Source organism: Dromaius novaehollandiae, chromosome 3 (genome assembly GCF_036370855.1).
Source record: "Dromaius novaehollandiae isolate bDroNov1 chromosome 3, bDroNov1.hap1, whole genome shotgun sequence".
Lineage (NCBI taxonomy): Eukaryota > Metazoa > Chordata > Aves > Casuariiformes > Dromaiidae > Dromaius > Dromaius novaehollandiae.
The window spans coordinates 85364783-85389828 of NC_088100.1; the positions used below are offsets into that span (position 1 = coordinate 85364783).

The following is a 25046-nucleotide window of genomic DNA, read 5'->3' on the forward strand; positions in this document are numbered from 1 at the left end:
ATATTCTGCTTGTCTGAATGTCAAAACTACAAACTATTAAATTTGAGTGAGTGACTTCAAGAGTGATCATAAATGCTGCTTTTCCAAAAGTGTTGCTACAGTTTAAATTATAGATCAAATCCTGCTAGGCTTAGATGAGTAAACAAAATAAAGTCAGCCCACGTGGATAAAATTCGGTCACGTGATTGTGGATTGAACACTGATGCAGCTGTCTGGCTTACAAGGTTTTGGCTATTGCTGTGTCTTACTAAAAATTATTCTCCAGAGTGTTTTACTCTTTTGGATAACATTTCTATTAATAAATATTTAAACTGATTATTCATAATGTTGGATTTTGAAATGGGCTTTCAAAATACAGGTTCATTTTTCTTTTGATTGATTGCCCCTATTACTAGAAATGACAGATTTTTGCATGCAGATATAACTAACTCTTTGAAAACTTCATAACTGACTCAATATATGTTAGAGTATTTTTGTGCTTCCTCATTTGAGGGATTTTTTGTTTGTTTATTTGATCTTTCACTTTTACTGCAGAACTAATTTTGCCAAAACCAATACTGATTATATTTTGTATTTGCTAAAAAGAACTTCTCAACTTTTTTTTCCCTGTTTCCTTTTTTTTTTTTTTTTTTTTGAACTAAATGTCCTGTCCTCCCTTCCTCAGTCATCACTCATGAGCGTGGTAATTATTAAAAACAACCTTTACTTTATTTTTCCTCTCGTTAGCTTTGTGTCAGCACTGTACAGCTCCTGAACACCATTAGACTTTTTTTGTTCCTGTAAGACTTTTAAACTAATGGGTTCTTTTCTATTAATATTATAATTGTGTACTCCAAACATTTTGGTTTTTGTCAACTCTCCCCGCTTCTTTGTTCTTCCTCCCTTTCTCAGGATTTGCACAGTAACTGGCACACTAGATGTAAGAGCAGCAAGCTTTTTAAAAATTTCTTTCTTTTGGGGGGGTTTTCTTCATTATTTCTTTCTGTTTCAGTTGGCCCAGTATTTGCAGTGGATGAATGTTTGAAAATATATATCTATATCTATACATACACAGAGCCTTGTGCTATAGTCCTCCTGTAGTATTTATGTTGTTACTGAATGTGGCTTTATCGCTGCATTGATTTGTGTAAGCACAGGAAATCAGTGGTGGAGCCAGTGAGGATTCAAGGGCGGTTAGTAAGGGGAGGACTTGCCACTGGCTAGGTTTATCTAATGCAGTCAGAAGTTGATACAAGGAAGAGGTGGTGCTTCTCTAATTTAGGGAAACAATGTTTATAGGTTTTTCCTTGCTTTGAAATCTATGTGATGTGCAAAGATTCCTATACCTCTATATCCCTCTAAAATCAAGTTAAAGAGGAGCTTTGTAGGAGCATTTGCCATGAGCATTGAAATGAAAAATGAGAATGTAAAATAAAAAAGTGTACCATTCATTAGAAAAACTAAGCACAAACCCAGCAGATACCTTTTCATTAGTCAAATGTTAAGGAAGGAGTCAGGGATCTGGATTTTTCATTGTTTTCTGAGTGGAAATTTTCATTTGGCAGTTTAACAAAATTCTACAGTTAGGATCATGCGTTTGGTTCCCTTTAATGGTACTGGACAGTGGCAGCAGCAATATCAAGATACAGTAATCACATTATGTCAAAGATTTCTTGGTGCAAAGGGATAACATTTGGTAACAACTCCTTTTTTACAGAATATTATCCAGTTATTGGAAGTTCAAGAAACCAGAACAAAACAAAGCCAAATCAAAAAATCCTGTACTTTTTCTTTTTAGGGTTGCATTATTATGCTACCTTCAAATAATAATAATTCTTTTATTGTGAAGCACACCTTTTTAACTCATCGCAAAGTAGTTTACATAAGAGTTTTAGACCACTGGTATTAATGCCTGATAGCATTATGAAAGCCCAGCCAGTGCGTCTGTGGGGAAATTCCTGTGGTTAACAATTTCCAAACATCCTAGATTTTATGGGGTAGCTGAGATCATATGTCTGCTTGCAATCCTATAGATAACCACCTATCAAGCACTTCTAAGAAAGTACTGATGTTAGATGTGAAAATACTTTATTCCATTCCTTTTTTCAAATCAGGTACTTGCTCCATGAATAATTAATTACTCCTCAATTCAGGAACATTTTATTGATTCTCAAGGGAATAAAGTGATGTAAGAAGTGCTCTGTAGCCTGTTTGCCATGACTTCTGAATTTGTTGCAGAAGCATATTAATGAGTAATTGTCATGGGACTACTGCCTATAAACCTGAAACTGTTCTTGCCAAAGTCAAACAAAAACTGCTGTTGATGGCTGTGGGAATACAGTCAGCTTCTCATCACAGACAGCTTGTTTCTAGTCCCATGTCAACCTTGGCAATAGGCAGAAAGCCCTGTGTTGAGTCAACAGGGATGTCAGATTTATTGCTCTGTTCCAGCTGTTTCTTTGTGCTGTCCACATCTTAAGTTCCTTGTCCTGATTTTCTTCTGACTAGTTCCTACCTTCCCTTTCCAAACCCTGGAACCCCCACTGGTAACAACATTGATGGTTCTTTAGCAAACGTGTTTCTTTCTTGTTTTTGTGATGTACTCAATGTTGTATCTTCTGTACTTTTTTTTATTATTATTGTTATTCAATTTGTGATTATTCTGGAGTTCAAAACCAAAGGCAGATAGAAATGCTTATTATCTTGTGATGTTTTCTCATTTAACGATCACAGTCTATTTTATTTCACCGTAAGTCACAATAAGCTTGAAAGTGCAATGTTTTTCTCCAAAGCAACTTGCTTTGCTTGCCAGATGATGCAAAAAGTTTACAATGTTTTGTTAGATTACCTTGCCTTTGCTAGGTGCTTTTCTAGAGTGGTATTTTTAAAATTTTATTCTTTTTTTTTCTTTTAAAAAGACTTCACAGAGAAACTTGTGTGTGTTGGAATTCATTTTTTTTCAAATGTAATTCACAGTCACATGATGAATATTACTTACCATTTGAAATGCCCTGCTTTCTAGATTGTTATGAGAATGTCTGCATAAAATTGCTCTTTTCCGTGAAATGTGGTCAAATATATTGGGCTCATTTTGCAGACATGAAAAGAAGGTTGAGGATGGGTCACTGAAGCAAAGCTATAATTCAAACCAAACATCCCTGAAACAGTAATAACCTTCAAATCTCTCAGATATCATAATGAAAAACACATTTTGAATTTGAGGAACTTTTAAAATAATTAAAACAGATAACCTCTACAGAGAGGCAATTGCTTATAGTTTGAATTACATGGAAAGGTGAATGGGTTCCTCAAGACTGAACAACAAGCCAGCTGATAGAATTAGGAAAATTTTACATCTAAGATACTAGTTACTCTGACTACCAGTCCTTTTTTCTGAATATTAGTGGCACTGTTACTTTACTGAGAGTTTCAGGAGAACATTACTAGCATCTCTTGCAAACATAATGTCCCATTCTCCGATACTCATTTGATTTGTATTGACATTACTGTTCATGCTACTGTTGTTAAACAATGTCTTCAACAGACTTAATGTTAGTAAAATGGAAAAAAAAAAAGAAGCCTTCTAAAATTCTGGCCTATTTTTAGACTGCCCTTTTTTTCCTCTCTTAAACATTGTGAGAAGAAAACTCAATTTCATTTAATTGTTATTACATTTGAGAGACAGTTTTTAAATAATCACATGGAAATGGAAGTTTCAAGAGAGAAGTAGATCTTTTTTGCCCCATAGCTGACAGTCTTTGTCATGTGCTACTGTGTCGCCTTTGGTACTAGGCCAATTGATTTCTTCATTTATAAAAGAGTCCCAATTTCAGACAGGTAAAGAACGTTTAAACTATAATTGATAGGTTACTGCCAAAATACTATTTGATGGCAAAACATGAGTATTCTGTAGTGAGATCATAATTAACACTGGCAAGGTAGCCCCTGTAGCTTTTTGAACGTTGAACGTATTTGTACGTTTCTATAATATGTGGCATCAAACAAATATTTCTAAATAATAATAGAGGTAGGCTCTTTTTCATTGAGAATAAAAGAAATTATTAAGCATGGACGCATGCACTTTCAAGGAAAAAAATATGTATTTCATTTTTTATTCAATCTTATTTTTATTTACTACACATGGTACTTCTGTTCTTGTACGTTGCAATCTTAGGCTTTCAGTTTTACACAAACTGCAGACATAAAGCCTTCATATGTGTAGCCATATCATTTACATACAGCATGAGTAATGGCAGCATTTTAACTATTTTAACACATGTTTAAGCAAATATATTCGAGTATATGCATCATATCAATGGAAGTTAAAGAACACAGTGTCTTGACACTCTAAGCCATATGATATGCAATGTGTATATTTGTAAGTACATTATCTGTATAAATGTTTGTGTGTGCTGGCATGAATTTGTGTGCATAGCAACAAAGGTGGTTCTCTTAGATTTTGTATGAAGAAATGTATCTGCACGCCACTTCTATAGTACCCAGCAAGATACCTCTTGCATTCAGTAAGTAACATCTGAAAAACAAAATTCCTGGCAACACCAACGTTACCAGTATTTAATTTAAGTCAGATTATGGTCATTATAGAATGGATGTAGAAGTCTGATAATCAGGATTATTTTAAATCTCAGTATGGCCAAGATTTTTTTTATTTCACTTTGAAATACATAAAATATTATTTTAAAAAGAACAAATCTTTCAGCTTATGTGATACGGTATACCTAAACATCATTTGATTTTGCAGAATTTTGGTATAACTTGTGTTCGTTTTTTGATTTCTGTATAGGGGAGCTGAATAAAAGACCTTCCCAAACCCTTCCAATATTATAATTGGAATTTATTTCATGGCAAAGTTATTCCTGAATTCAAAGGGGTATACAAAAAGCCAGAAGATTATTTCACCATAAACTAATCTATGTGTCGTGTTAGCTTGAGACTTGTTTCTCCTCTTGTTCTGAAAAACATTAGCTGATAAGAGGTCAAGAAAAATAGAGGAGGAGAAATATTAAAAAGAACGTAAAATGGCCAAAAGGAAATTTATCTTGAATTTATCTTCAGCTAGTTTAAAGTCAGAACATTGTATGATGGAGTTTTGAAGTTCTCTCCTCAATTTGTCCTCTTTGTCTTTATTTTCCTACTCAGCTTGGCCAAACTGCTGCTGAGGCTTTCAGCCTCAGTTTTTATTTTATATCTGATTTGTTTAAGCTTATATTATTTTTATTAGTCTGCACATGTACACATCTTTCCTGGGGTGGGGGAGGACAAGAAAAATGATTTTAATATGAGCTGGGTCCCACCCTATAACCTAATCTAGCAAAGCACTTTTATACCCTTTTTTAGTAATGTCTGTGATGAATCTAAATAGATCTTCCTAAGTGCTTGGCTGAAAGAGGACTGTAAATTGTGCACCTTTATAATGTGGTGTCTCGAAATTAGTGGTCAGAATATTTATCACCATATGATCAAGTGTAATACAATCCACAAAAGTGGATACAATGTTTCCTTTTAAGATTAAATGGCAAGCATTAAATAATTGATCCCAAATAAAATTAGAAATGTTATTTTTAAAATATTGTGTTTTGTATAAACCATAGCAATAGTGCTATAGATGGACTTTACTAGAATTTTGGCATAATAAGAAATATTAATAGATATCTATCTCTAATTATAACTTATTCTATAGTCTTATCCATATAAATGGCTTAGATTCAGTGACATCTTAATATGCTAGAAATACATGATTGCACCCTTTTGCAGGCTTGATTTTGCGAACTGTAATACATAAGCAATTTTTCTTTTGAGTTATTGTTTAAGATCATTGCCATCTTAGTGGTAAAGTTACATGCATTGCATGTGTGAAGGTACAGGCTCCATAAAACATAAGCATTTCTGTAGATATAATGCTTGTTTTTGCGAGATGCTAAATATTCATGTCATTCAACAAAGCACGTGACTCAAAGTGTAACTCTAAGCATGTCAGGAGTTCAGTTAAATTTAAAAAATAAAGTGATTAATCCTGCAAGTTATTCTATACTCTGGCCTTTGGCCATCAACAAATGTAAGTATGTTATTGGACTGAACCTACATATGATGTTGAATAATATATTTCCTGAATGCACAGATTCCCCTGGATTTTGCCTCATTGCCTTCTCAGACATATATTGGATGTGTGCATTAATCAGCACTGTCAGAAGCAGTCATTTATTTTTCATTGCTTAATTAGCTGAAACAGTTTTTAGTCTTCAATGAATAAAACTGCATATCTGGTATTTATGTCTGGGACAGAGAAGAATAACATTAAATATCATTTATAGTAACTGGTGCATTCTTGGAAAAAGAGTTGTGTATTGTTTACCATAAGTACACACCTGGAATTAAGAGAAAAAACATTTTATCTTTCCCTATGTTACAAGAAACTGTATTTGCATGTACTTTGGTGATACGTGCTCTTGTTACCAAACATTATGTTGATGGGAGCAGAGAATAGAGTGAGATAATATATTTTTAGTACTCAGATTAGTTTTCAAAATTTTTTTGCTTCCTAATCCTACCATTTTACTGAAGCTTCTCACTTTAAAATTCATAGGCTGTGGACGGGTGAGTCCATTAGCTTGAATGTGTAATCATTCATGCCTTTGTGTACAAAGAAACCTCTGATCCTGTTCCTGTTTATAAATATTCTAAATTATAATCTATATTGTTTATAATTCAGCTCTAATAATGTAATAATAACAATAATATAATTAATCCAATCCTTTATAGTTATAACCATCAATCAATATAACAATGTGTCAATAATTATCAGTGTAATCATTGTCTATAATTTCCAGTCTGTTAGAACTTTCACTTTTTTTTTCTTTCTCTCTCTTGTTTCCTTCTGTTCACCTACTTGAAAAAAAATTTGATTTGACATTGGATTTGGAAGTTCAAATAACAGTCAAAAATATTTTGCCATTAAAAAAAATCTTTTAAATATTTCTGCAATTTTCTTACATTTTTATCTCTTTTCCTTCTGTTGCCTACAAATAACACTTCACCACATATTAAAATGATGTATATTTTCAAAATGAAAGTTTTTATGGTTTCCGTTTTTGTTGCCTTGATACACATTCAGAATACTTGTACAAAGCCCTAAATGGGAAATTCCTCACATTTAACAGGTGATGTTTATTTGTTTTGAACACCTCTGCTGTTGTCCTCCTTTCATTAGCTGTCTTTCTACTTCTCTTTCTCAGTCTGTGACTTTTTCCTAGGTGAACAGATGTTTCCCATCTTCATACTGCAGCACAGAGTACAGTACTCTGTATACTGGTGTAATTGAAATGGTGGTGTATTAACTGAGGGCTTTATAGCATACTGTTTTCCTGTGAAGAAACAGAAAAATGGTTTGAAGCTTTATGTATTTTGATATTAGCTCTCTACCAAAAAATGAATTGAAGGGCCTAATTCAGCAAAGCACATAGGTACATGTTCATCATAAGTTTAGTACTTTATTTTATAAAGAGAGATGGATGCCCAACGTTTATTTTGTGTCAGTGACAAACTGGTGCTAAATCCTCATTTGTGATTTTTTGAAAATTTGAGAATGCAGATATTTGTACATTTCTGGGGTTATTTTAGGGTATTTTAAAATCTATTTTAAATCTAATAGTTCATTTGAGAAACATTTTTCATTGATTTGATTAAATCTTCTGTATTTTTAAGTGCCTGGCTTGTCATAAATGGGAACCAAACTAATCGAGTCCTAACCTTTGTTTGTAGTGCAGCATTCATGCCCACTAAATTAAAACAAGAATGTGAATCATGGATTATTTCTAAAATGCTGCCAAGCTCATACTGCCGCATTTTATAAGGAGAACCTTATGTTTTATAATTTATCATTATTTAGAAAAAAACAAAGTATCTGCCAAGCACAAGTCATATGTGCTTCCGATTAGTGGCTATAAATTTTCTTTCTTCTCTCTTCTTTTAAATTAAATGTGGAGATTTTCTTTGGGGGGGGGGGGTGTGGGGAGTTACTTGGCAGCCTGCAGTAATTTGTGCTTCTGTCTGGCCTTTCTACAGGAGAAAAGGTGATGCAGGATGATGAATTCACATGTGACCTCTTCCGCTTCCTCCAATTGCTCTGTGAAGGACATAATTCAGGTGTGTGGGCAGGCTGCTGGTCAGTTAGGCCAAGGTGATGGTGACTGAGGACAAAAGCTCATCATTGCTGACGGTTTGGCAACTTTCATAAAATATTATGAAAAATGGTTTAGCTGCTGGACTGTACATGAAAGGAAAATATTTATGTGGAATGAAATTTTCTTTCTTTTTTTTAATCCATTTAAACTTTGTAGAGAAAATAATGGTTTCCAAAATGATGAGTTTTGGATCTTGACTTATTGGGAAAGGTAAATTATAGAGAAAATGTACATGGTTTATAAATTCTAGTCAGTGATTGAGAGGGAAAAATAAAACAGGAAGGCGTCTTAGTATATTTATCATACCTTGGTATTTGTAGACTTTGTGGTATGCTATTTGTCAAAAATGACAGTTGGAATTTTATGTGTCATTACAAGGACATAAAGGAGATCTTTGAGGAAGTAGCACGTTTTTAAAATATGAAACCAAACAAATACCAGTCATTATGTTAAGCATACTTTCATTTTTAAGGATGTTTCCTGGAAGTCTCTGTGGTATTATTGAAAAAAAAAAAAAAAAGATTTTTAGCTATTGGACTTATTTATGACTTTGTGATCAGGAATTCTATAATAATGGAACTTAATTTTGCCTTTTTTTAGCAAAGTATAGACTAGGTGTTATTCCTAGTATTAATGGAGTTCTAAAGGTGTAAAACTGGTCAGAAATAATGCCTAGTTAAAGTTTTACAGATGAAAAAGATGATGAAAGTTTTGGCTTATGGTTTTCTGACAGACTGATATGTGATCTCCACAATAAAATGCTAAAACTCTGAGAGTTAAAAAGTTTGTTGCAGTTAAAGTATACTTGTAAACAAAAAAGATTTTCCATTGCTTTATAGCTTTTATGCCAAAGCTGTACTTTCCTAGATCACATTTAATCAGAATTAATTTGAATGTGTAATTTTGTAAGTGTTTGACATATAAATAAATATAAACTAGACTTTTCTTTATGTTTTTAGATTTTCAGAATTACCTGAGAACTCAGACTGGTAACAACACAACTGTTAATATTATTATTTCCACAGTGGATTACTTATTGAGAGTTCAGGTACATTAATTCATACACTAATGAAGTAGATGACATTGATTACGTGCATCTGTGTAACATTTACCACTACAACTTTTTATTTATTTTTATCATAACGCAGTATCTATTTTCTATTTTCTTGTACATTTGGTGTTCCTCATAATAGTTTTGTGTTTGGATATCCCTACTGCACAGTTTTAAACAGAAACTAAAGCCAGAATATATTGCTCCTTTGTCTAACTTATTCTATATATTTGAATCTTCACAGCAGATGATACTGTGTCATGGCCGCTTTCTGCATTGCTAGATGCAGGTCCTAAATCGTTTTCCTATTACTGAATGGGAGGGGTATCCCCACTGTCTTTTCCTCTCCCAAGAAAAGAAGTCTAGTAGGAAAAACCCCACTGACTTCCTGGAGGAAACAAAGGCCAGGTCTTTCTGCTGCTTTTTTGGTATCAACATTCACCTAGCCTCTCGCCTGAGATGCTCAGCTTCTGTCTTCTGTTCTGAGCTGAGCTCAGATCCTTTTTTCTTTCCTATTTTTTCATCTGTGTGCTTTTTTTCTGGTTATTTGTTTTTCTTTTGATGATTCTTTGGTCCCTTTCTCTTTATCTTGGAATTTGTCTAGGTTCCTAGTGTGTAATGCAATTCAGATTCTTTCTTTGTAAATCCAGTTCTTTCTATTGTAGATCCTTTATTTCATGTGTCTCACCAGATATTGGCTCACCTTAATGCAGTGAGAAAGAAAGCCAACTTTTTCCATTAAATGTTCCTTCTTTTATATTTTTTCTCAAGATGAGTATACATGCATTGTCTTATTATGTTTACATTAGGGAAGCAAGATCAAAGGCAGACATCTTGTACTTGAAGACTCTGAGTTTCGTAATTTCTCTGGAATTTCCTTCAGTAATAAGTGGTTTGCTGTCACAGAAGTTCTATTTACAGTAAAATCAAACTTGGCCCTTAACATCAAATGTTTGACTTTACCAGAGGAGGACCTTGATTTGTCACCACATTTGTCCTGCTCACTGAAACCCGTGTTTTTGAAGAGAAAGTCTGTAATTCTTTACTGGTTACAGTTCTTTAAATACTGTTATTTTGCATTATGAGAGTCAAAGGTGATGAAAATGTGAAAGACTGATGTCAAACATTATCTGCAAAAATATAATGGAGTCTTTTAACCAGCCAGAGCAGGTAGAAGGTAGATATGTGTTAAATAAGAGGTAAGCATCAGTGAATAGGAACTCACTTGAACTGTGGATTGAATTAGCCAGTTTTTGACTGAGACTACTGAGACTATTTATGTGGACAGTCATGTGATGACATGGAGTGAAGTGTAAGATTTGTTGCCTAATACAGGAAAAAAATAAAAACAGACGCAAGTATGAAAACCATTTAACCCTTAATCTGAATTCTCTCCTTAATCTTTAAATATGAAAACATCACATTGTCACAACCCATTAAAGAATAATGAAAAAAAAATCTGTTTCCTGAACAAAATAAGTGAAAGACATAAAATATTTTGCGATAAACATTAATCATTTTTACCAATTTCTCTTTTCTCTCTGAAAATCCACAGCACTGCACATGATGCTTAATCTGCTATGTTTGTTTTAAATTTACCGAATTAAATTTTCCCTGTATTTATTTATTGGGTGTAAGAATTCTAGTCTGTGAAAATTGATCTTTTTGAAGTTGCCGTTGTTACCAACACTGCTGCTTAGCCTTATACATTCTCTAGAAGTTGTAGGAACAATAGTAATAATAATGACAAGAAAATGATTTTTATTGCATTGCTTTTTTTGTTGAAACTTTTAGTAACTTTCCTTTGGGGGAGACAAAGAAGAATCATGCACACAAAGGAATATTTGTTCCCACTATTGACTAGGTGCCAAGCACACAGTATAAAGAGAGATTGTTTAATGAACAGCATACAGCATTGCGCTGCCAGTGAATACTCCTTTTCAGAATGCAATTGGTTGTGTTTGTAAGAGCAGATACCAACAAATCTAAGGTTTTTTAACTAGATTTTGAGAGTTTTTCTTCATTTCAGTTTATTCCTGTTCCTATTGATTTCTCTTGAGATCAAAATATAATTCTTGAAATCATACTTGAGAATTTTTGATCATTTAAAACTAAATATTAAATTAACTACTTTTAAAAATTCTAGAATACTTTTATAAACTAAACACTTTTCAGAACTATATTACTATCTAATGTTATTTTTATTATCCTTCTGAAGAACCAGTTAGAGGCAGTTTTGCTACATAATCTCTTTGTGCTTCTCACAACTGTTTTTAGGAATCTATTAGTGATTTCTATTGGTATTATTCTGGGAAGGATGTTATTGATGAGCAAGGACAACGAAACTTTTCCAAAGCCATCCAGGTTGCAAAACAGGTTTTCAATACTCTCACAGAGTATATCCAGGTAAATTAGTTTCATTATAATTTTATGGATTTTTACAGAAGTTCATTGTACTTTTGGCGGAAGGATCTAATGTAGATAGACGTTATATCAATAGATATGTAATATAGATACATTTATGCCTCAGATCTATTTTAGTACTTTTATTTAAGTAGGAACTGAAGTTTTGAAACATGTATAACTGTCACTACTCTTTTGGAACCTTAGCAGTTTAGCCAAATTTACAGTTATTAGTAGATAATCTTTGTAGGCAAGATAACAGTTTTTTTCTTTTTTTGTTAATTTGGTCCAGACCTTAGCAGTGTTACACAATTTAAAGTTTTCACTTTTAACCCACTGAGAAACTAAAGTCAATACAAAATGTAGTCACATAACTAGTCAATAAAGCATTAGATTGCATGCTGTGTGAGGAATAGGGCCGTTTTAAGACATCAATGCCCTGTTTGAAATACTCAAGTCACATGCTGTATTCGAGAGCTGTAGAGATGTTCTTGAGATCAACTCCACAATAAATGAAAAGAGCAAGCTGGCAGGACTTGATAAACACTACTGAAAGGTTAATGAGGAAACTAAATGTCCTGTGCTTCAAGAAGGCTTTGGTTTGCATGCAGCAAATAAAGAATGTGTTGTTCACTGAATGATTAATTTAAAAATGTCTTTAAAAAAAACCCTTGTTCCATGAGATTTGTCCATACTATATTCCTCTACTCTTAATAATGAGGTAAAGGTTCTATGAGAAAACTCTGGAGATTTTGTAACTATTTGTCTTTTCTGATAATTAGCTAATAAGGATTTTATTCAATGTCATTTCAGTCACCAAAAGATTTTAGATTCATGCATTTCAGAATATGGAATGTTTGGAAAAATATTTCTTTAGTGATGTGTTCTAGAAAAAGTAGAATATGCTGGAAAAAAAAAAGGATCCTGCTTTTCTGATCTCTTACACCAATGTCACATCAAGCCTTTACAAAGATTTCTGTTTTACAGTACAAAATAGAGAAGAATCAGCTTGGAACTTTGTACCCCTTCAGCACTTGCAGTTTAAAGTTGCAAGCAGATAAAATTTTTGTAGTTCTGAATTAGAACATTTGTACTTGGCTAAAGTACATTTGTAGTTGGCTAAAAAAGTCAGACTGTGAATGATTATTAGAAATGGGCATTGCTTAGAGTCAGTGATGTTATGAAACAGATAAATCTATATATGTTTAGTTTTTCATGGCAGTTTCTGCCTCTATGTTTTCCTTCCTATTTTTATGGTTTCTTGCAAATAAACCCTGCTTTTTTTTTCTTGTCGCCTGAACAGGGACCATGTACTGGGAACCAGCAGAGTCTGGCACACAGCAGGCTGTGGGATGCAGTGGTTGGTTTTCTTCATGTGTTTGCGCACATGCAAATGAAACTGTCTCAGGTATCTTTTCTTGCTTTTTCCTGTTTAAGTTACTAACTCTTTAGTAAAGATCAACTGACTTGTTAATATTTTTGAGTCATTAATAATAGAACAGTTAATAGAGGAAGTATGAGGATAAGTAAGAGAGACAAAAAGGTGGTCAAATAGAGCAGATTTGAGGGTATAAATTTGAAAATTACAGTGGACGTGAGTAGCAGGCTTGTAATAGGATTACTGACAGTAGGCATGAAACCAATTACAGATAAATTAAGTATATAACCTGAATTCAGAAAAAATAGTCAGGTCCTATGTTTTCATATCAAAGTTCTGTCGCCATTTTTTCTGCAATTTTGCATGAGTCTTTTATGCAGGAGCCGTCTTCCACATTTAGGTGTCTAGTTCAGTGCAGGCATCCTAAGCCTCTGCAACTCTTCTCCTCTCAGTAGAGAAAGAGGGTATCAGACCTAAGAATAGGTGGATTACTTTTGGATGTTAGTACTCTTTTCATGGGCTATAGAGGTGGTATAGGAGACTGTCATAGACAGCTCCTTAGAGGGCTAAAATTAAATGAGAAGAATCCTACCCTTAAGCAGTATGTTTTTTAGCTTAACTTTTAAAGAGCATTTAGTATGCCTTAGTAGACATCTCATTTGAGTGCAGAGATCCTGAATTTTTTAAATAATCTGACATTCTCAGAGAAAAGTGTCATAAGCTTGAAAATGTTTTTTGGTTGTGTTAAGCAATACAACTCTGAAGGCTATGAGGTTTTCAGTTTTTGCTATTTTGATTCATTACAGATCAAATATCCATGTAAGTATTACATCAATGTGTTACATACATGTAAATAGTATCGCTCGAATGATTTTCTCCCCTGCCCTTGCGACTTTATTGTTGAAAGTAAGTTGATTGCTTTGATCTGTAGACTTTGTCAGTGCTACAGATATGCTTCTCATTCCTTATGAGATAGATGTCTTCTTCCAGAAGATGGCATCATAGTGAAAGCTGTTTCTCAAGAATGATGAAAAGAGAAACAGTGAATTTCCACTATACACATACTATCATAGTTACAAGAGCATCTTTATTATTTTAAGAATGGAAAAAAAAGTTAATGATTTGATAGGGCACAGTAGTGACTATTGTGATTTCTTCCTGAAAGGGCAAGGCAGCACAGACACAGAAAGTGATATCTAAATAGTTATAGAAAATAAGTCAAGCACATGGACACGGTGTATTGATTATGAAAGATGATGTGACTGTTGACAAGACTTTGTTTCACAGTAATGACAACTTTATAGCTGTGCCTAGGGTGGCTTCATACCATCTCATGATTACTGCATCTAGAAAATAATGATGCTCACCCTGCCACTTAAGAGAGATCCGAGAAGCTTTGCTCAACAGCCAAGTCCGTTGTGGTGCATGGAGTTAGTTGTGCTATCCTGTGGAATGACAGGAACACAGTTTACTCCAAATGTATGATAAATAGTGATGGTGTCTTTGCCTTGTGTAGAGTTCAAGCTCTTGGCATCTGGGAGCTCATTTGGTGAGCCAGCATAGCCTTGAGCATGACCAGAATAGAGGTGAGGGTTTTTTTGTTGTTGTGTGTTTATACTTATTGCAAGAATATTTTTAATAAGCTTTTCAGACTCTGTTGAATTATCAGTTTTCAAAGGTGTACAGCCTGGCTACATGAATTTATAAGGAATTGCCATAAGGCTTTTCTCTGTTTCAGGGGCCTGTCTAGGCTAAGTATTTAGTCTATTGTAAACCAGAAGTTTCCAAAGCACTTTGGAAGAATATTTGGAATACAATTTCAATAGGAACTAAACTATGTTTGTTTTTTTTTTTCCTTCTCTAGTCTTGCATTAGGAAGCAGCTAGGTGAGACTTGTGGTAGTTTTTAAAAAATCTCTGTGAGTCAGAGAACAAATTCAAAAATTTCTGTCTAAATAAACAAAGATTGTCCAGGCTTTAAGCACCTTGAAGTAAGAAGCTTTGTAGTGAAAACTTGCAAGGAACATTAATTTGCTATTTCCAATTTTTTGTTTCAATCCAAGATGCAAATTGTCATAAAGTACATTGAATTTGTTGTATTTACTACTGAAGCCCGGCAATGCTCGAGTAGACCATAGTGACAGCATGATGCTGAGTATTACTCAGAAGGAAATGAAGGAGTAAAGTTCAGCAGCTGATAATGAAATCAGTCATTTTTGAATTATGTTACAGTTTGAGCTTTGTGTACTACTGCCATTGTTGTTGTTTTTACAAGACTTTACAGCTGTGAACTTGATTACACCGATAATGGCATTGTTTTAGGTGACATGGAGCATTACAGAGACATAATCTGTGAGCTTGACATATCCAGTTATTGCTTTAAAAATTTTCATCAGCTTCAGTTTTCACATTGTCTCTATTAAATTATTGTGTTCTAAACTAATGATTCTTTACATGTCTGATCCTGTAAGGAGTCAAGCAATTAAATGTATTTACATGATATTATCCCCTTTGATACTAACAGCGTCTTAATTTCTAAGTCTTATTTTCCAAGGTGAAATCTGCGTGCACATATATAAATGTCAAAAAGTCAATAGATAAATAACATATTGTGTTCATTATGTAGGATTCCAGTCAAATAGAATTACTTAAAGAATTAATGGATCTTCAGAAGGATATGGTTGTCATGCTGCTGTCTATGCTGGAAGGTAGTTCAAATTTAATTTGAAATTCTCTTTCATAGTTGTTTTAGCAATGTTTTTACCTTTCTAGATTTTCTTCATGTTAGAAGTAATTCTTCATTTTCCTTTTGGTTTTTAATTTTTGTTGTCAATTGTGACGAGAGTTACTAGATCTTAAAGTACATGGGAGATTTATATACAGTAGTTTAGATCATAGTTTATACTAATTCTGAATGTCAGAATTATATAAAAAGCAGCTCTGGCAGAAGTTTTATTTTGTTCCCGTGAATTTGGCTTCTCTTTTGGCTTAGGTGAAGTTATTTACTAATGAACTAGAAACCCTAAATTCTAGCTACTGAACCATTTATCAGTCATTTTATTAACAGCATTACTGTATTGTATTTATATTGATAGTGATCTTAGCCAAAAGGAACAAGCTTTGATTTAGCTAGGGACTAGGTTCAAGGTCTGTTTTAGCTAATATCTTGCAATTATAGTTTTGCAAGAATACCCAAGAGTACGTGATCATTATCAAGAGCTATTACTATTTCTTTATCTATCTTTCACGGTATCATATTAGTGCTCCTGAGAATAGACCACCAAGACTTACACAAATATAGATGATACAAACATCTGTTTTTCCTTTTGCATCTTAGAGGTACTTTATCATATTTATTTTCTTAAGTAAACTGGGAAGACAGCAAGTGCAACAAGGATTACAGTGATTGCAGTGTAGCATGGATTGTGACTGCTGCTGCTTGGCTTGTAGAAGGTCACTGGGAAGCAAAGTAAATTCTTAGTATGTGTAAGCTGCAGTCTGTGAGCGACCTACAGAGCTATTCATCCTAGCTGATGTGATGCCAGTTTTGTCTATGCCACGCTACAGTAAGATACTTTAGTGTTGCTCTTAAAAGCTGCCTCGTGTTTAGTATGTTATTAAATTTAACAGACGTCTCTCTGTATGGTCTGCTAATTCCTCCTTGGTTTTCCTGTTTTTTCCATGTCTAAGGATAGTGTTTTAGTAAAAGATTTCTAATTTACAGCAGACTTTTTTGTATGAGAGCTAGTCAACAGCTTTCATGAGTTATTATTAAATGCTTTTTTTTGCCAAAATATTTGCTGCCATCAATATCTGTTACTCATTGTCATCATGTCTAGGTAATGTTGTGAATGGAACTATTGGCAAGCAGATGGTTGATATGCTTGTGGAATCGTCCAACAACGTGGAGATGATCCTGAAGTTTTTTGATATGTTCTTAAAACTTAAGGATTTGACTTCCTCTGATGCATTCAAAGAATATGACCCTGATGGTAAAGGCATAATTTCAAAGAGGGATTTTCACAAGGCAATGGAAAGCCATAAGCATTACACTCAATCTGAAACTGAGTTTCTGCTATCGTGTGCTGAAACAGATGAGAATGAGACCCTAGACTATGAGGAATTTGTGAAGCGGTTCCATGAACCTGCCAAAGACATTGGTTTCAATGTTGCTGTTCTCCTGACCAACCTCTCAGAACACATGCCCCATGATACCCGCTTGCAGACTTTTCTTGAGCTGTCGGAAAGTGTCCTGAATTATTTTCAGCCCTTCCTTGGACGCATAGAAATCATGGGCAGTGCAAAACGCATTGAACGAGTTTATTTTGAAATAAGTGAGTCAAGTCGGACTCAGTGGGAGAAACCTCAGGTAAAAGAATCAAAGAGACAATTTATATTTGATGTTGTAAATGAAGGAGGAGAGAAAGAAAAGATGGAGCTTTTTGTTAACTTCTGTGAGGATACCATCTTTGAAATGCAGCTGGCTGCTCAGATCTCTGAATCAGATCTGAATGAAAGGTCAGCAAATAAAGAGGAGAGTGAGAAAGATAAGCCTGAGGAACAGGATCCTCGAATGGGTTTTTTCTCTCTTGTGACTATGAAATCAGCATTAGTAGCGCTTAAGTATAATTTAATGACTCTTATGAAAATGCTCAGCATGAAGAGCCTAAAGAAACAAATGAAAAAGGTGAAGAAAATGACCATGAAGGACATGATCTTGGCTTTGTTTTCTTCTTATTGGAGCATTTTGATGGGCTTACTGCATTTTGCATATAGTGTCTTCCGAGGCTTCTTTCGCATTGTGTACAGTTTGCTACTTGGAGGGAGCCTAGTAGAAGGAGCAAAGAAAATCAAGGTGGCTGAACTACTAGCTAATATGCCAGATCCTACTCAGGATGAGGTGCGTGGGGAAGGAGAAGAAGGGGAGAGGAAACCAACAGAAACTGCTTTGCCTACAGAAGATCTGACAGATTTGAGAACTTTATCAGATGATAGTGATCTACTCTCAGATATATTTGGTTTGGATTTGAAACGAGAAGGTGGCCAGTATAAATTGATACCTCATAATCCAAATGCTGGTTTGAGTGATTTATTAAGCACTCCTTCCTTAGTTCCGATGCCTGAGGTGCAGGAAAAAGTACAGGTAAGTATATATATTTTTTTCTGCCATATGTTTTTCTTTCCCGTATGTTAAGTATAGTCTTGAAACAAAACTTGCATCTACGTTTGTTTTTTGTGATGTGTTTTTTAAAGAATCACATATAATGATTAAAGTTTAGCCTCTCTCAGGTCAGAAACTTGAAGCCTCGCAGCCTTCACTAGGTATGTGGTTTTTTGGGTTGCTGTTAAATCAGTGTTAAAATGTGTCTTCATAAATGTAAATTGAAAGATAATCTTCCCTCAGTGTGTCAACAGTTAAAAAAAAAAAAATCCAGTCATAATGTTCAGCACTCTATGTATCCTTTGAACTAGGTTTAAAGACTGTATGCTATATAATAGTGCCTAGATACTTTTCTTTTATCTCTCTCTAGGAGCAGGTGAAAGAAGATGAAAAGGAAGAGAAGGAAGAAACAAAATCTGAACCTGAAAAAGCAGAGTACGTATTACTCTAAGCTGTGATACTACAAACTGTAGTTTGTTTCACTGAAGGATCAGTTTTTACTATACTTTCTCCTTCACCTTTAAATTATTTTGTCCATTCACATTCCACATATATATATATATATTTTTTATTCATCCTCATCATCAGTGGGCATTTGCAAAGAAACAAAATGAAAATGACATCACTCAGAGATTTCATGAATTTCCTTCTTGCAGCAGCATACTTTGTAATGTTGATTTAGTTTCTTTTAACTAGAATTTACAGAAGTCATAAGGTAACTTCCTGCCTTTCCTCATAGGAGTTAAAAGGTTACCCGACTACATTTCCAGAAAGTAGTCCTAGGAGTTTGCATGTTGCATAAACAAGAGATATTTATTTACAAAGGCATAGCTGCAGTGGTCCCAGAGTCCACTGAGAATTTTGATAGAATCAGTATATTTTGTAGAATATTTTGAATCTGCTGAGGTAGTATTTTCTGAGAATTAAGTCTTCTGTTGGACTGTTCTCACTGGGCTCATTTTCATCCATTTGTTCAAGGTATTCTTGGCAAGCGTGAAAGCTAGAAGAAAACCTCTTAAAAATCATAAGAGCACTTGGGTTCTATAGAATAATTACGCATCAGTGGTAGAGCTTGAATCTGTTTTGCCCATTCCATTTTTTATGACATGTTTTGAGTTACTTGGATTTTGCAAAATCTTATTAGTTTGATATAATTTTGATGAATTACTCTAGTACTCTTATGTCTTTGTGCAGAACAAACATTTGTTAAATGATAATTTTAGTCTTTTTAAAACAGCTTAAATTCTCACATTAGTGATAGCTCAGAATAAAAATAATGGAAAAAAAAAAACCTTGGCTTTAAATAGCAAAAAACATGGCACTCTCTCTTTCTTTATTCATGGTTCCTGCTGTATGATTCATGTAGCTAAAATGTCACTGTCCAAATTTCAAGTAGATTCTTTAGTTTCAAGCTCTGTCCCTATTGCCCTTCTGGAATGACAAAAACTGTTCTTTTTAATCAGTGCAGCAAATTTCCAAAGCAGCCACTACAACTGTGTGGGAGTGAAGGAGTGTCTTGCTGACTTTTGAAGCTGACTTTGCTCTTGACTGGGGTGCTTGGATTCTTGAGTTTCAGCAATACCTGTATTTTTTGTGAAGAGTGCGGTGCCTGGCACTTGTTAGCTGCCCTGAAACCAGTCCTAATATAAGTCAGAGTTTCAAGTGAAAGTTCCTTGAGTATATTCCACTAAGAAGAGAAGCCTAAGAAATCAGTTATTCTGTTTGTAGACAGATACAGAGAAATGAATAATGTAGCTTATAGTTGCCTCTCACTCTGGTTTGGCTTCAAATGGGCCTCTGTGTTCCTTTCATCTAGCATGTGTCAGGTCAAATTAGCTTCCAAGAAAATTCACAGTTCCTTAGATCATGTGTTTGGAGTAGGTAACCCACTACTGACTTTGGCTTTCTGTAATCGGGGCACATTGTAATAATCACAGATCAAAATATTGTCAAACTTTCTTACTCCTCTCTCTGCCTGGAGTGGGCACTTATGAAATCCTCAGCTGTTGGGCAGAAATGCAGAATTTGAATCTTGAGGCTTGGCTTGTAAATACAAGAGAAACTGAAGTTTTCTGCAACCTTTTTGAGAATCAGGTGGTTCAAGTGCATGAGGTGAGAGGGGAGCTCTTCACAAGCTTACAGACATTTTAGTGTGCAAGTATTAGCTGCACAATTATGAGGCAGAGTTTCAAGTAATAAGGTTGGCAGATTCTTGATTGCCTGCCTCTACCAGTTAGCATCCTTGCTTCAAGACGACAAATCAGTAAGTATAATTATCTGTAGACTATCACCCTTGCTAATGCTTTGGCTGAAGAGGGATAATTCTCCTTGTTATCCATGTGGATACACTGCATGAATCATGACTACTTGAGCCTCATGAGATCTTTTTTCTTTATGGGGCTAGCTATAATTTTTTGTTTGTTAATTTTATTAATGTGATGTTCTTTTGGCTTCACTTCTGCCCTAAGAGGAGAAGATGGGGAAAAAGAAGACAAAGCCAAGGAAGACAAAGGAAAACAGAAATTAAGACAGCTTCATACTCATAGATATGGAGAACCAGATGTTCAGGAATCAGCTTTCTGGAAAAAAATCATTGCATATCAACAGAAGCTTCTTGTAAGATATTGTATTTAGATGTGTAAGCTGTTGATTGTGTTTAGATTTTGGGAGGGATGTGTACCACAAACATTCTACCAAGCTGAAGAAGACAAGTTTGTATCTAATAAATCTCACTCATTGTTCTGTGCACAGTCAACCTAAAAAAGACATAAAGGCAAAAGCGTAATGAGAATGATAGAGGAAAAAACCTAAATAATTTAATAGACAGGATATTAATTCTGAGTAAGACAGTTATTGCTGAAAACACAGGCCTTCAAAAAGCACTGCATTTTTATTTGAAAATGAGTATTGTCTAGTCTGGAACTTTCACAGCAGGTTGTGAGCCTGAAGGATTTCATTTCCCCTGAGAGACTTCTTTGGGAAGTGATAAGCTGTCCTATATAAAGAATTTCGTAAGGTAAAATGCTTAGCCTAAAACTTCTTAGAATGCCAAATATAAGTATTTTAAGAAAAAATGTTACAGATTTTCATGAAATAGCAAATTAGTTTTTGAAAACCTTGTCCTCCTACCTATGGAAAATAAGGTTAATTAAAATAATATAACTATCTGAGAGTTCCACCGTCACATACAGTATCTTTGAATTACTGTAGAACTATATAAATTAGTTTTTACTAGTCAGGAAATTCCACGTATATTCTGTGAATCTAGACTGAAATCCAAAGAAGAAATCACTCTTTTTCTGTATCTGTAGTAGTAGATATAATTGTAGGGACAGCCTACTTCTAACATGAATAATGTAGCAAAGCTAGAATACTGCAACCACAGTCTTAATAAGGAATTAGGTGTTTAAGTTTTGCTTTTGAACTCAGCATCAAGTGATCTAATCATGCAGCAATCATGCAAATTGCGTTTAATTTTTCTTCTAATAGTCTCATTTAATAATTTCTAGCTAGTCTTCTAAGGATAGAACTGAAATATGGGGGGATTCCCATGTAAAAGAGAAAAAAGTATTGAAAATATATGCTGGAAAGGTTTGTGCATTGTCAGGAAGAGAGGCAAGGGAAAATGTGCATTTCTGCAATGCTTTTTATAGCACAGTAATGCTCAGTGGAGGGAAGCTCTTTACTCATGGTGCTTAGGTCACAGATGAACTTTTAGCTGATCTGTAAAAATGCAATTGATTTTGGAATAGTAAAAAGATTTTAAAATAAATGTAGATACAGACGTTTTTGTTTCATGGTAAAAGTAATAATTTACCAAGGTGTAAAACGCACATGCAAGAATATAGAGGTACAGTGAAGATAGAGGTACTCATAACACAGTTCAGTCGTACTGTTACATTGTGGTGTCTCTGTATTGCCTCTGTGTATTGATAGTGAATGTAAGAAGCTGTTAGAAATCCTTCCTCTCTTTCTGTGTGAAGTGAAACAAAAGGTCCATTAGCCCTTATTGCACATACGGAGTATGAGAGAATTTGTAGAATATATTACTCAAAATGCTTGATTTTTCTTTTTTGCTATTTATAATCCTGTTAAAAAGCTTCTTAGGGGGAAAAAATACCCTTAGATTAAAAAAAATTTAAAACTGTAAAAGATAGCCTCTCAGAAAAAAAAAAAGATAAGTCTGCCTTCATTTGAATATGCATGATTATGTACAGATTTGATAGTGATATAGTTGTTTATTAAATACATGATGTGGAGTACAGGGGAAGAAGTTATTTTCTGGGAAAATGAAATGCATTTGCAAAGTTGGGGTTATACGGTATGTATGTAAGCTTTCTTCAGCTTTTCCTGATTATCTGAGGGTAGTACTTTGCAATGTTGATTTTTTGTAATTGTTATTTAATAAATAGAAATGGATAAATAGAAATGGTTAATAGAAAGATAAAGATAAAAGGCTATGGGTATTGAACTTCTTGGAAGTGAATCATAGGGAAGACATTTAAACTCCAGAGCCTTTAGAAATGTAAAATTTTTTAAAAATGAAATGTCCCAATTAACAAGGAGAAATGACTATAAATTTACATGTTCCTTTAAAACTTAAGTATTCAAACAACTTTAGAGTGTAGGCTTGGGCGAAAAGAACCACATTGGAACAAGATCTCTCATGGGATTTCCTGTGCTTCCACTTTTATTTTTTGTTGATTTTGACATCAGAAAGGACAGAAAAATGTGAAAAATATTTTTAAGACAGAGATTTTAAAGCTATTTTCTGACTATTTAAGTCCTCTTTAATAAAAAGATTCACTTGATAGCATTTATCACACACTCTGAACACTATCATGCTAAATGCTAAAGCAAAGTGTGGGAAAAATATATATATTTTTTTCAGATAGGGACTAAACATTCATCAACTTTAGGTAGTTTAATTTGTTACAGAATAGAAAGTTTCCTAACAATTTTAATAAGTAACTTGAAGATCAGGTTATCATCACTAGACAAACTATGTTTTATTTTTCTTTTCAGAACTATTTTGCTCGGAACTTTTATAACATGAGGATGTTGGCATTGTTTGTTGCTTTTGCCATCAACTTCATCCTGCTCTTCTATAAGGTAAATTTGTCATAATATAATTTTCAATTCATATACTAAAAATCGTTCAGGTTTCCTAGCCAGTATTTTATGGTATAAATTGTCTAGCCTCATAGATTACACATCTGCTTCATACTGCCACTTCAGATATCTAGCAAGGTGATGGCTAAAGTGTTTGGGTGAAGTAATAATAGTCTGCCAGTACATGAATAGCTATTAACAAAGTTCCGTGCTGTGACAGAGGCAGCAAAATGCACCCATGCCTCAGATGCTCTATTTTATTGCACAGTGATTTAGCCCAAGCCCAGCTTCACTAACAGCTTAACGTAATATGTGTCAGTTGAGGGGTTTCTTCAGCCATCATGCTCACCTGACAGCAAGAGAAAGTTGTATTTTAAGCTGCCTAGAATACCACTGATAATCTTTGGCAAAGCCTTTAGTACGGTTAGTACAACTCTAAAGTTATCAGGCTTCAATCAATTCCTGGCAGAGCCTTACTGAAAGATTACGTGTGGGAATGTCAGGAGTTCACTGAGATTCTTCCAAAAAAGCTATGCCCTTTCTTGCATTAGAGGTGATGAATTCAGTATGGACCGAATTTGCTGGCATGGAAACAGAATTTAAAAAAAAAAAAAAAAAAAAAAAAAAGGTCATAGACTGATTTAACAAGATGGAAAGGTCTCTGTGAGGTAGTCCCTGAAGACGTTCTGCAAAAATTCTTTCCTCACAATTACATCATCCTTGGTATGATTATCTTCAGTTGTACTACTTAGCTTGTGGCAGTGCGAAACTGTCAAAGGCGTATAACCATTACATTAATTGATTTGAACAGGTTTCAACCTCTGCTGTGACAGAAGAAAAGGAAGTTCCTGTGGTACCTGCTGGTGAAAGCTCCAAGCTGAACAGCCTGGAAAGCGACAGCAACAGGGTCATTGCAGTGCATTATGTCCTGGAAGAAAGCAGTGGCTACATGGAACCCACACTGCGGATTTTGGCTATCCTGCACACAGTCATCTCCTTCTTCTGCATCATAGGGTATTACTGTTTGAAAGTAAGAGAAGCTGAACCTTGTTTTCTTTCTAGCTCCCAGCTTTTTATCCATTGAGTGGTGTAAACTGGGGCATTGTTGTAGCGACTTTGCTTAAGCAGATTGAGGGACTGTGTGAAGAAAAACTATTAGTGTACCCTACACAGAAATTGGATTAGGAGATAACTTCACGATGTTATGAGTCAGAGCCTGATTTGCTGAACTGGCATTCAATCAAAGATCAGCATTTGCACAGTTACCGTGCTAGGCATACAACTAGAGCAGTAATCTGTATGAGAAACCACTTGTGACTTTCAGAGACAAACAGGGAATGCGCATGGCCAGAGGAAGCTGGGTGACAGCATCCACATTGCTTGTCTGTCAGCTGGGTCATTTGAAAAGCATGCAGTACTTTGGACTACCACTGCTGTATGTTCCTACTATATCCAATGCCCAGTTCTTATGCATTCCAATTGTTGTGTTTTGGCAGGAACTTAAATCTCTTTAACAGGAAGATGATCTCTGATAGGTAAAAAAATAAAGGAGCCATCTTTGATGGCAAAATCCTGCCTCTCATTTAGGCAGACCAGATGCTATAAATCTATGGAGCCTGGAGGAGTATACATGGAATGTACTTTCCCCCATTTTTATGCTCTTACCCAGGCAAATAGTGCAAGACAGTGTACTAAACTTAGTGGACCTTTAGTCTGACCCAGCATGGCTGCTCATTTGTCCTTACAAGTATAATTTGTTAAT

At 34.5% G+C, this 25046-nt stretch overlaps 1 protein-coding gene across 1 annotated transcript in view; it reads left to right on the plus strand.

Moving 5' to 3' along the window:
- The window catches only part of RYR2 (ryanodine receptor 2), a 470020-nt gene that overhangs the window by 410778 nt on the left and 34196 nt on the right, over positions 1–25046 (plus strand). The window contains exons 86-95 of the mRNA XM_064509351.1: positions 8062–8142; positions 9140–9228; positions 11509–11637; positions 12938–13042; positions 15638–15719; positions 16851–18154; positions 18543–18607; positions 20641–20788; positions 23198–23284; positions 24096–24314. Of these exons, the coding sequence (XP_064365421.1) occupies positions 8062–8142; positions 9140–9228; positions 11509–11637; positions 12938–13042; positions 15638–15719; positions 16851–18154; positions 18543–18607; positions 20641–20788; positions 23198–23284; positions 24096–24314 (2309 nt within the window). The remainder of the gene's footprint in view (positions 1–8061; positions 8143–9139; positions 9229–11508; positions 11638–12937; positions 13043–15637; positions 15720–16850; positions 18155–18542; positions 18608–20640; positions 20789–23197; positions 23285–24095; positions 24315–25046) is intronic.